The sequence below is a fragment of the Sapajus apella genome, unplaced genomic scaffold, assembly GCF_009761245.1.
Source record: "Sapajus apella isolate SASKATOON/1434 unplaced genomic scaffold, GSC_monkey_1.0 scaffold70, whole genome shotgun sequence".
Classification (NCBI taxonomy): domain Eukaryota; kingdom Metazoa; phylum Chordata; class Mammalia; order Primates; family Cebidae; genus Sapajus; species Sapajus apella.
The window spans coordinates 542,993-555,716 of record NW_022437010.1 but is presented as its reverse complement, the minus strand read 5'-3'; the positions used below and the strand labels follow the sequence as shown (position 1 = coordinate 555,716).

General features: G+C 44.0%; 1 protein-coding gene across 4 annotated transcripts in view; it reads right to left on the bottom strand.

Annotated features, from left to right (window-relative positions):
* Positions 1-12,724, bottom strand: part of NEDD9 (neural precursor cell expressed, developmentally down-regulated 9) — a 124,059-nt gene that overhangs the window by 51,393 nt on the left and 59,942 nt on the right. Inside the window, exon 1 of one of the 4 annotated variants that reach the window (XM_032249943.1) lies at positions 3,138-5,388. The exons of 1 other annotated variant lie outside the window; for it this stretch is intronic. In XM_032249943.1, the coding sequence (XP_032105834.1) occupies positions 3,138-3,149 (12 nt within the window). In that variant the 5' untranslated portion in view covers positions 3,150-5,388. Of the gene's footprint in view, positions 1-999; positions 1,169-3,137; positions 5,389-12,724 lie in introns of those variants that run through there. 2 more of the 4 variants (XM_032249939.1, XM_032249941.1) reach the window with 2 other exon arrangements.

The window sequence follows — 12,724 nt, the reverse complement described above, 5'->3', positions numbered from 1 at the left end:
GGGGGGCGGGGGTTCTTCTGCTCAAATACAGCTGCACAGAGATTCTTCCATCACCTTCCTGGCAAACAGTGCAATCATCTACTTCCAGATCCTCAGGAGGGAACCTTCACTGGGTAAGCAAACCAAGGCCACAGAGGCAACCCCCTAACCCCCTCAACCCCCGCCCAATTAAGAGCAGGCTCTGTATATGAAGGGGATTTTATAGAAAACTGTTAATAAATGAAGCCCCCATAATTTACTCTCACACAACCACAGACTGAATCCCTTCTAAGAGGAATGGAAAATTAAGTAATATGACAGTGACTGCAACCTTCCTGTGGACAGATAAAAAACATACAGTGAAATAAGATAGTGCTAACCAGAAATGTCTGTCCAGAATAATAGCTAACATTCCACGGTTCTCAGGATTATTACAAGTACGTTGCTTCCTGGCCTGAAGCTGTGTATATGAAGTGCAAAATAAGTGAAGGTTTGTTGTTCCGTAGTTGTGATCCTTGGGGCAGCCAAACCAGATAATCAGATTAACAGCGACAAAAAGTATTATAGGACCTGGTTCATAAGTCTTTCAATAAACATTATAAGGTCTGTGTTAAATTTACAGTGCATAGTGCAACATAGTATTTAAAGATAATTCCTGTCTCCAGGATTTTGCAATCTAATAATTACCTGGTTTTACTACCTAAGTGGCTCAAATCAAACAACTGCCACAAGTGCATTTCATTTTGCTATGTAGACTTATTGTCTTAAAAAGAAATTATCCTGCAGGAATACTTGGGATGAAATAGTCCTAAACTTTCTGGGAGAAGAAAACACTAGCTATATTTTAGGGAGGTCAAAGATAGTTCTTTCTCTTTCTCTTAAGAGAAGTTAAAGTCATGAGTTCTGGAGCCAGATCACCTTAGTTCTAATCCCAGCTCACCACTTTTTAGGTGTGTGGCATTAGATAAATTACTTAGCCTTTCTGTGTCATTTGAAATTGAGTATAAAAATAATACCCACCTTGTAGAGCTATTGGGAGAGTTGAATATGACAATCTTGTATTGTCACATTAAATCTCAATTAATATTACTTCATGGCTGGGCGAAGTGTCTCACACCTGTAATCCCCGCACTTTGGGAGGCCAAGGTGGGTGGATCACCCGAGGTCAGGAGTTCAAAACCAGCCTGGCCATTGTGGTGAAACCCCATCTTAAAATATACAATTATTCATTATTAATTAGAGAGAAAGAAAACTATAAAAAAGGAAAATGGATTTCTTCAGCTATTAGTTGATTTTACGGTCATCGCAGGGTGCAAATCTGTCGTTTCTTCAGTCAGAAAAGTCAGCATTTTGCTGGTGAACATGCCCACAAGCTAACAAAAATCATGTATTTACATCATTTGGCAAGGTGGTCACCACCGGTGAGGCCCAGTGGGAGAGCAGGTTTCTCCACGAATGCCAATCGCAGTTTATATTGTCAGTCACTTTATCAGTTGCCCTTAGGTTTTCTTTCCATAAGGAGTAAAGCTAAACACGATGAGATCATTCAATAAAAGTGACTTGAGACTTTGTCACTTTCATCACTTTCCAGATTACAGCACTCAGTGTTAATTCCAGCCATTTATACTTTCCAATAATAGACATATGAACATACTTTCTCTTTTTTTCTGTGAGCCAGTTCTTATTCAACAACAGGGAAAGGAGGGGCAAAGAAGTCACTCCAGGCTGAGTAATATCTGGTCCTATCATCGTTCTAAATAAGGAAATATGGGGTGAACCACTTTAAGAAAGAGAACTTGCTTGCCAGGTAGAGGGATTTGTTTCTGGTGGAATCCTAAAGTCAAATGTTAATAGTCTTCAGGACGAACCTTTCTTTTGATCTTCTCTACTGATGAAGATAATAGAAAGCTGATAAAACAGAGCTAGCTGATGCCTATGTCTTCAGAGAGTGGTAATGTAGGCATTACAATAAAGACTTTTGACATTTAGAGGTAAAGCTTTTGAATGAGATTTATAATTTTTGAACAAAAGCTTTATTACTGAGGCTAGTCAGTGGCTATCAGCTAGACCAACTATTTACAACCTTAAATCAAAAAAGGATGGATCAAAAAAATTCAGAGAAAAATCAAACAGCTTCCAGCTAGTGTACAGTTAATATAAATTGTCAATCCAGAGGCCTAGCAACCTTGCCCAAATCCATCTTAGTAACAATGCTCTTGTTTAAAATAACATAAAATAAAATAGTTGCACTAGCACTCATGTCTATTCATCATTCAAGAAAAATTCATGCCCAATTCACTGCAGTCTGCTTTCTTTGTGTCTCTGGAAGCTGCTTGCCTCCTTAGATGGGAGTGATTTAAAAGAAAAGGGGTTGGAAATATACAGAGCAAGTCAATAATCCTTTTGGCAAGAAAAGTATACAAACAATGGTGTAAAATGCATTGGAAAATAATCCTGCTGATACGCTACAGAGTGACTGACACTCTGTAAGCTTTCAGGCACAATAAGGGAGCCTGAACCTTCACACTCACACCCCATTCAAACTCCAATAAAAATGTTTTCAAGAAATGGCTCATACTTATTTATTCGTACATCCAATATCATGTAAGAATGTCAAAATTCTCCATCCTCTGCTGTGTAACCTGGGCTTTTAATTTCTCCCACCAAAAGTGCCTATGGCATACTCCTTCCCAGATCAAACGATTAAAGCAAAGGCTGGAAAACTTTGCACTAAGAGCCAGTCTGAAAGAGACCCTGCAGTCCTCATTCCTCTCTTATTACTGCTCCCCAGGGCAGTGGAGGCCAGGCCTGGGGAAGCCAAGGAGACCTGAGCCAATGCCTGCCGCGATTCAAGTCAGACACCCTCTGATCTCCTGTGGCTGCTGTGAAGCGGGTCCAAGTCTAACTTCTCACCGAGGTATTTCCCCAGCAGCTTTCAGAGCAGATGGGTTCGGGTTGCACTGCGAACGCCCGGAGTGGGTCTCAAAGACCGGGTATCTTCTTGCCGGCTTGCACGCCAACCTCGGTGACCGAGACCCATCTGAGAACTCTCCGGGACACACAAGGGACTGTCACAGTAGGGAACACACATTCACACGCGCACACCCTCAGGCACAGCCTCCAGCTTGCAAAGAAACCTGTAAAAGGCACTCTCTTACCTTATACTTCATTTCGGCAGGGGTGGGTTGAGCCGTTTTCCCACACTAGTTAGACTGCATTGAGCACTGCGGTGCCCGCCCCTCCATTGAGTGCAGCGCTGGATGAAAGCAAGGAGGTCCGGGGCAGAGCCGCTTGTCACTCGCAGCGCCTCCCCAAGCCTCTGAGCTCACTGTTGTGACTGCGGCGGGCTGATCGCGGGCCTCATTTGCATGCCGCCCCACCATTGGCTAGTGGGACAAGGTAACGCTCAGGCCCTGCCCACCCCTAATTCTGAAAAACTGACAAAGAACTTGTAATGTGATCGCTTCTTTTTGCATTATCAGAGGGTGGAAAATAAAACAGAAAGTGGGGAACCGTCTTGAACCTTACTCTGCACCCCCCCCTTAACCCCCGCTAAAAAAGAAGACAGAAAGAAAGAGAAAGAACAGGAAAAGGAGATGCATTCTTTTTAAGATTAACCCAAATTTTAAAGAAACCGAATTCACAAAAGCAGTCTGACAGTAGCGCTTCCTGTGACCTAGCAACTCCTTCATAAACGCATTTCGTTTCAAAGCCATTCACCTCACAAACTCTACATGAAACAAAAGGTTTTCTGTCTCCGGGCCCCTTTTTACTAACCACCCCTGCTGATACCTCTCTCTCTCTCTGTCCCTTTTTCTTTCCCTCTCCTCCCGCCTCCTTTTGGTGGCTGTTTGCTTTTTTTGTTCTTTTCAACGTTCAAAGTACTTTGCTATGTCAGTCTGCAAGGAGCTGGAAGACAATTCTCCCTTAGTGAAAAGGAACCCTCTAGCACACGCACCAGGGTTTTCCTGGACAGCTTCTCACCAGGGCCTCAGAGTTGCTGGTCACACATATTGAGCGACCTTCAGTGGCTTTGCTGAGGATAAAGGTTAGATGTGATCTCTCAGATGGGGTTGACCAGGGCACGTCCTATACATCATCACCATCCACTGAGTTCTGTGTCCTTTGACGGCTGGCATTTCTAGCTCCAGCTTTGAACACTGCAGTGTTTTTCCTTCTGACCTCTCTCCTGAGGATGACCCATTAACCCACCAACACTTATTATCCAGGGGAACGAAAATGCCCACTGTTTGATGAGCCGGGTTAAAAAGACCAGTCTCTCTCCAGTGAAGAACAGAACATAATTTCTATAAAGGTTCCATTTTATGATTTCTATAGAGAAAGAGAATCACCCAGACAACAGAAATGGTCACCTTCTGCAACTCTTCTCAAGGATAGAGCAGTGAGGCGGAAAATTCCTTTTTCCTGGGCAAGACTGAGACTTGGTCAATCCAGACAATAGCTGTCCCTGAGTGGGATGCACTCCAGCCAGACTACATGACTTGGATGGAAAAATCAGCCCTTATTTATTAATTTTTCCTGACCAAGTTGGATCAGAATCTGATTCCCTTTGCCTCCAACACACAAATTCCCATTGGATGAAAACTCTACTTTTATGATCTAAGCAAAAGGAATGAGAGAGCAGCTGTCCTACAAAAGTGGTTTCCAGATAAAGGGTTGGCAGTTCAAAGTGGCACCAATTCCAGGGACATGACCCCCCAGGCCATTGTAATGAGGTTGACACACCTGTTCCAGCCTGTATTAGACCTTGTTTCTCCTCATTTGTCCTTAGAGCAAAAATAAGCGTGAGTGATTGTGCAAGGCCTTTCCGGACACAAATTAAGCATGGAGCATATTGCATTGTAAGGATCTCCCTAAGAATCCTGCAGACTTACCAGAGAGTTGTTAGTTTGCAGGAAACTGTTTTTGGAGTCTGCCTGGATAAAGGAGGACGATGAGTCGAAAGGCCTTCCCATCTGTAAGATGAGTCTTGTGGCCTCCAAGAGATCTAGATAACATTCCTTGGGCTTCCTAAGTGGTCAAGCTGAATCCTCTTTCTGTTTTGTTTGATGAGTATCATTGAGTAAGTGAGTGCTGTCCCATCCTATTTTAATGTTTTCAAACAGTTGCCCAAAGTCTGTGCTGGGAAAGTCTGTGCTTTTTGTAATTTCATTCTCTAGCTAGAAGGCTTGGTTACCACCAAGTGGCCCCCCTGCTTTCCTGTTTCTGTCCTGTAAGGTACGTAAGACACACGAAGTTCATTTCAAGAAGGCTTGGGTCAGCATACAGTTGGCTGCACAAAGGGAAGCACAGAGGTGTTGGAATCAGGTAAACCTATGCTGGAGCCTCAAAACATTTTTGAGCTTCTTTTTTTTGAGATGGTGTTTCGCTCTTGCTGCCCACGCTGGAGTGCAAAGGTGTGATATTGGCTCACTGCAACCTCCGCCTCCCAGGTTCAAGCCATTCTCCTACCTCAGCCTCCTGTGTAGCTGGGTTTACATGCCTCCACCACCATGTCCAGCTAATTTTTTGTATTTTTAGTAGAGACGGGGTTTCACCAGGTTGGCCAGCCTGGTCTTGAACTCCTGACCTCAGGTGATCCACTGGCCTCTGTCTCCCACAGTGCAGGAATTACAGGTGTGAGCCACTGTGGCTGGGCAATTGAGCTTCTTAATTTTGATGTCCTTAAGTACGAAATAGAGAAAATAATAATACCCTCTAGCCTCCTAATGAGGACTAAATAAGATAATGTGGATAGAATTTAATAATACTTGTTACATTGTAAGACCTTAAATGGTTGCTTGTTGTTACTAATTGTTATTTTAATATTAATGCCAGATTTATGATACATTATTTTGTTAATATTTCATATAACATTATTGTTATATTCTATAGTAGATTATCATTTATTATTGTATTAAACATAACTAATGTTGCTATTGGACTGCTGTTGATAAGTTTGGTAGACATTCAGAGGAAGGTGGCGGAATCCCCTTCTCTGTGTGCCATTCTTTCATGAGGCAGCTTTCTCACTGAACTAATATCACTAGAGAACCTAGCCTATGCCAGGTATCTTTCTAGGAGGGGAGGACACAGCAGGTAGCCCAAACAAACTTCCCCCGCTCATGGAGCTTACAGCCTAGTGAGAGTTGAGGAAAATAATTAAATGAATGTATAATATGATTTGCAGTGATAAATGCTGTGAAGAAAAATTAAGCAGGGAAAATTGCTGGAGGAAAACAGATCAGGGTGGGACAGGAGGTGTATTATTTTAGATAAAGTGGTCAGGGACACTCCTGGGAGGAGGTGGTATTTAAGCAGAAATCTGAATAATTTGAGGGGTCCAGTCACTCAGCGATCTGGGGGATGAGCATTCCGGACAGAAGTGGCGAAAGGAATCAGATTCTTATCCAACTTGGTTGGGGGACAGCTATTGTTTGTAGGCGTGAGCTTAGCGTGTCTAAGAGCAGCAAGCTGTCTGGTGTGCTTAGCATGGGGTACACAGGGCTGGATGGAGAGGGTGAACTCAGAGAGGTAGGCGGTAGGGAGCTTGGATTTTTTCCTGAGTGTGACGTGAAGCCTCCACAGTGTTTTGAGCAGAGAGTAATCTGTTTCTCTCTGTTTTGTTAAACACACAAGGACAGCAGGCTACTAGTTAAAATATTGAGCTCCGGTCTTAATGCAGCTTGAATAATGCAGATAGTTGTTACCTTATTAGTGTCATTTAGTATGTTTCCCTCAAAACTCTTCAGGGAAACACAAATTGTCTCAGTGAATACAGAAACAATTCCCTTCCTCATTTATTACTATCAGATGCAAAAATGATGTTTAAACTGGGCTATGTAATTGATTTATGCAGCAGCCCTAGTATTTCCATACGGATTCTCCTAAAATTGGCTAGAACTCTGGGGCTCCGGCCCCACCTCCTGCACTTGCCAGCACTCTGGTGGGCATCCCCACCTGTCAGCCTTGCCTCCTGCCTGCTCCTCAACCAAGCACTCTCATTTCTGATGCTCATGCAGGCAGGGGTAAGGGAAATGGCACCAGATGCCATTCTAATGATTTTCCAGCTGCCACTGGGCACTGGCATGAATACAGCAAAAAATCAAAAGGAAGCTAGAAGGAAGAAATACTTCTGTTGACAACTTGGAAGGAACCCATGTGGCTGCTCTCTAAGAGCGAAGGGCAAAGTCACAGAACAGAGCATGTGAGGGCAGGAAGTGACTTCGGAAATCACCTAACCAGCCACTCAGAGAGAGAACAGAGCTGTCACTCAGAGAGGTTGAGTGCCTCACACAGGGTCCCACCAGCTTGAGTTACAACAGCAATCAGTGGTGAGTTCAGGCTCCTGAATCTCTTGGTCTGGTCTATTCTAATGATTTCTTTTTAGTTTCTTTGCCTAACTGTCTCTCTACTGTCATCTATCTTCTACATTGCTCATTACGTGTTTCATTCCTAGAATACAGAGCTGATCACATTACTAGCATGTTTAAAAACCTCTAGTGACACTTCAATGCCTTAAAAAGCAAAATCTGGACACTTTGCTGTGGACCACCATCTGAACCCACCCTTTCTTTCCCCCTCTACCCACCACCCCATCCCACACTCTAGCCACATGCGCGGGTGTTGGGGTTGTGGGGGACTTACGGATTCCAAGACGGCTTGCACCTTCCTGACTTGCACAGGCAGGCCTGTCCGCTGAGAATGTCCCCGCTTCACTCTTCTGCTATCAAGCCTGGCCTCAACACTAACCCTTTTGTGTATCCTTGTCTGCAACCCCCACCCTGCCCACCTCGCCCTTTCAGAACTAATTCCTCCCTCCCTTCACTATGCCCCCATTGTACTGGAACACGGCCCTATTATGAGGTCTTTCCATGTTGTCTCATAATGATTTGTTGATGTCTGTTTCCCCAGCCCTGATGTGTGCTCCTGGGGAACAGGGTGGTATCTTGTTCATCTCTGTGGCCCCTGTCCTGTCGTGTACCTTACAGGTGCATAAATGCTTGCAGAATAACTGAGTAAGAAGATACATGTGACTTCAAAGAAAGTATGTTTATCATGGGGTTCTGTGTGGTGCTCAGGAAGGGAACAGGGAAGACATGTTGCCCCCCTGCGTTTGAGTTTAGCAGTGTGTTTTCCATTTATTTAAAATGGAGTTAGGATGCACCTTTTCAGAACCAACTCAAGGCCTGTTGCTAGTTCCGCATCTATAAGCCAAGAATAGCTTTTACATATTTAAGTGGTTGGGAAAAAAAACCAAAGACGAGACTTGAAAATGATGTGAAATTCAAATTTCTGTGTGTATAAATAAAGTTTTATTGGAACACAGCCATTGTTATTCATGTAGGGATGTCTTTTGAGCTGTAATGGCAAACTCTGAGCAGTTGCCACAGAGATGGGAAAGCCCCCAAAGCCAAAGAAAAAGTATTATTTGGTCATCTCTGGAAGTTTGCTGAACCACACTCTAGATTAGAGCAAGGTATATGTATGCCTGAGTTCAGGATAAAGTATAGATCTTTCCACATCTACAAGGGAACAATCTGGAAGCTGAGTGAGTGCTAGACCAGCGGGACAGCCCAGTCCTAAAAAGAAACCATTCTAGGGCCATGTTTTATCATTTCTAGTCTGACATTAGTTTTTAAAAATAATCTACATATACCAAAGTTATTTCAAAAATAATTAGAGGCAGCAACTTTTCCAGTCTCTTGCAGGTCACCAGAAACCTCCCCAAAGACTAGCCATTGAGAGTTTTCTCCTTCAATCCAACTGATCCTTGGTTCATTCAGCCTCGATTGAAACCCTCCCAGCTGCCAGGCCCTGTGCCAGACGTTTACAAGTATGAGTCCATTTAATTTCATCTCACGTAACAGTCCTATGAGGTACTTTGTATTGTTCTTATTTTGCACTTCACAAAACCAAGACTGGAGAAGTTCTGGAGCGTGCACCGACTTACAGGGTGATGGCACGTTTCGTTTCTGAACACGGGCTCTGTGGTTTCTGAGTCTGTATGGGCCTGACCATGGAGTTATACTGCTGCCAAAGGCTTCCTCTCTTCATATGAACGAATGAATTAATGAACTTCATTACCTGAGCACATGTTTGTCTGCTCAATAAGGTCAAGTCTCCACCCTAGTGGGACTAAATTCAACTCAGAAACAGTTCTTGAGTTGTGAGGTGGCTGATGCAGCAGTGTAAATACAAATGCACACAAACGCCCCTTACTCACCGGCACTTTCCAGCCTGTATGTGTGTAGTTTGTCTTTCATCATTCTGCCCTGCTTCGTGGCTCTGCTTACCTACATCCCATCCTTCCTTTACCTCTTACCCCATCTTCGTTATAAAAGCTTTCCTAGAAAAAATCTCTCCATCGTTGCTCTTCTCCCTCCAATCTTTCTCTGTATCTCTGAACTCCCATCACCTGTGGCCTAAGCCAATGGTTCCCAAATCCTATTTCCCTTAAGAAACAATTAGGAATGTGTAGGCCTCTCTCCTTTAAGTATAAGCCTCAGTAGGCTTAGTATGAGGCCATGGAAACTACCCATTTAAAATGATCTTCATGGCTGGTTGTGGTAGCTCACACTTGTAATCCTAGCACTTTGGGTGGTCAAGGCAGGAGGATTGCTTGAGCCCAGGAGTTTGAGCCTATCTTGGGCAACATAGGGAGACCCCATCTGTACAAAAATAAAATAAATTAAGTTAGCCAGGTGTGGTGGTGCATGCCTGTAGTCTCAGTTACTTGGGAGGCTGAGATGGGAGGATCACTAGGGCCCAGGACGTCGAGGCTGCAGTGAGCCGTGTTTGTGCCACTGCACCGCAGCATGGGAGACAGAGTGAGACCCTGTCTCTAAAAACTAAAACTAAAAAAATCTGCGTATGGCCTCTAGTCAGTTTTTTGTCTATAGCACACCATTTAGTGCTTGATTACTGCATTACATGGTTTCCTTTGTGAGAGTTTCTTCTCCACAATGAGATTTTGAGCAATTTATAGAAGAGGGTTCTGTCTTTTCTTTTGTTGTATCCCGTTTTGCACCTATGTAGGCGACTGAATCCCCTCTTTTGTCCTCCCAAAACCCTGTGTCTTGTCTGTGCACACTGCCTTCACTGAATTCAACAGGGGAAAAATAAGCCACTTCTCAGAAGGTGAGGGAATGAGCTCCTCTCACTTCAAGGCAATAAACCTCTTTTATCTGTTGAACTGGGCAGGCTCCTGGAATGGATGAAAGTCTATTATTAGAGAAGAGCCTGAGAACAGTCCTAATGCTTGATTCTTTACATACTGTGAAATGGGGCTTTCATTCACTTTCCTGCTGCTAACGTTTTGGCACAGGAGACCTCATGAAGACCACCCGACCTTACACCCAACTACCTCTTGACTAACGGTGTCCTAGGAATACATCCTATTTTCTGAAAGACTTGTTAAGGCAATATTTTTAAAAAAAAATTGTTCCTGCAGATAGAGGGTAGTGTTTTCTCAAAAGGCTCCTTGACTCATGATTCTTAAATTTCAGCAGGCTCTCATGATATGGCCCCTGACAACCTCTACTCTCACTGAGCCCTCTTCCTGCAGCAATCTGCCTTCCATCTCTGTGAGGTGGATTTTAATTCTCCCAAGGGTGACGTGCTAAAATTGAATGTCTGAGGCCCCTCCTAGTTCTTGATAAACCATGAAATAGTACATGTAAAACCGTGTCACTACCACGCTACTAAAAACCTAGCCAGGCCATCTTAAGTGAAGCGATGACAGGTAATATCCTGACTTAATGTTTAAAAAACTGCAATTGTGAAGTTTTGATGTTTAGTGTTATTATAACTTTGGAATACTTAATTACTACTTTTTTTCTTCAAAGAATTAAAAAACGTTGACAGATTAAATTATGTGTTAAATAAATTCACTCGACTCTAGTGAAATGTGACAAGCAATTGTGCGGCTCTATTTTAGCGTTTTCTTTATATGAAAAACTTGGAGGAATTAATTTAAAGGGGAAGTAAACAGAAAAAGTAGAAACACGTAAATAAAGATTGAGGCTTATGTATCTCCATAAATGTACAAGGTTCACATTTCTGCTCTTTATGTGTCCGCAGCTAGGCAAAGGCATCAGTTGAACAACTGGAGTTTAACAGTAAAATTGTGCAGACTGCCTGGCAAAGCCTGTCTCCTATTTTCTCTCTCTCTCTTTTTTTTTCTCTCCGGTTTTCTCTAGCCGTAAGGTGTTCTGCTATTACATGCTTTAGTTTGTCCAAATAAACAACTTGTTATATGAAACTGTCATGAAAATCTTCTTGCTGATACAAACTTCACACTGCGGATTTTTACAAAGGTTGAGGTGATCTGCCAAGACCAAATAAACAGGAATTTCATGGCTGAAATGAGAGTGGCCGTCTCCTCTTTCCGGAGGCACTGCCTAACACAGTCATCTTGGTGCCTAATACCTATTAAATGACGGGGAGCAAAGACATCAGGTCACTTGCTAACCCTTTATGCTTCCTCTATATGTTCTTACATTTGAAAAGTCTTGACCAGGCATGGGGGCTTACACCTGTAATCCCAACACTTTGGGAGGCTGAGGTGGGCGTATTACAAGGTCAGGAGTTTGAGACCAGCCTGACCAACATGGTGAAACCCCGTCTCTACTAAAAGTACAAAAAATTTAACTGTGCGTGGTGGCACGCACCTGTAATCTCAGCTACCCAGGAGGCTGAGGCAGGAGAATTGCTTGAACCTGAGAGGTGGAGGTTGTAGTGAGCCGAGATGGTGCTACTGCACTCCAGCCTGACAACAGAGTGAGACTCCATCTAAAAAAAAAAAAGAAAAAAAAAGAAGAAAAGTCTTCCTGACCTCTCTGGCATACGTATTAGTACTCTCTATGTGATGTCACGTGATCTTTCCTATATGCCCTGTCATGACATCATGTGATATGATGGGACTTTGGAGCCCTCTCCTACTCTCCATGTCTTGCTATTGTCTAGTTGGACTCAGCAGAAAAGGCTTATGGATTGTGTGCCCAAGCTTCCTAAATGGGCTGGATGTTCTGTTTCCAGTATCCTTCTGAGCTTTGCCATTCTCTGTGCACACTGGCCTCTGAAAGTCATCACCCACACCAAGCATCCCGCATAGCTCCAGGGACAGGGGTAGGGACGGCACGGAATGGGGGAGAAGGGAGTGTTTTAAATACCAAATAGCCACTTGTAATGCCCAGGATACATCATTTCTTCAGGGGTTGGAGATGCATTTTCTCCCCCTCCTGCCCTGAAAGAGCTCAGCCAACCCAACCCTCCAAGAAGGCCTCCCTCCTATGCCCTGCTGCCCTCATCGGCTGAGGCTGGCCATTGTCCAGCAGGCCCCGGGCCCAGGGCCCCAGGCCTGCCTGGCCAGCCCAAGCAGCCGCCAGCTGGCGCTCATGAGCGCATAAAAGGAATCCGGTTAATGCAAGGCCTGGTGGAGAGGCGGATGAGAGGAATGTGGTGGGGAACACAGCACACCCGGCAGGGTTCAAGCCAAGCTTTGGAAGAGTTTGACTCATTTTAGAAAGCAAAGTGCTCCAGCTATCAGCAATCTTTTGTTTTGTCTGCTGGAGGAATGCCTTGCCAGCGTAGGCTGAGGACTGCGTGGTGGTAAAGACACCGCTGTCCACCCTTGACTTGCTGAACCGAATGTGGACAGAGTGTTCCTTTCTGCCCACTGAGCCCAGAAATAAAGAGCAGCTCTCTTCTTTATACAAAAAGCCAAAGTGGGGGGCCTGCAATG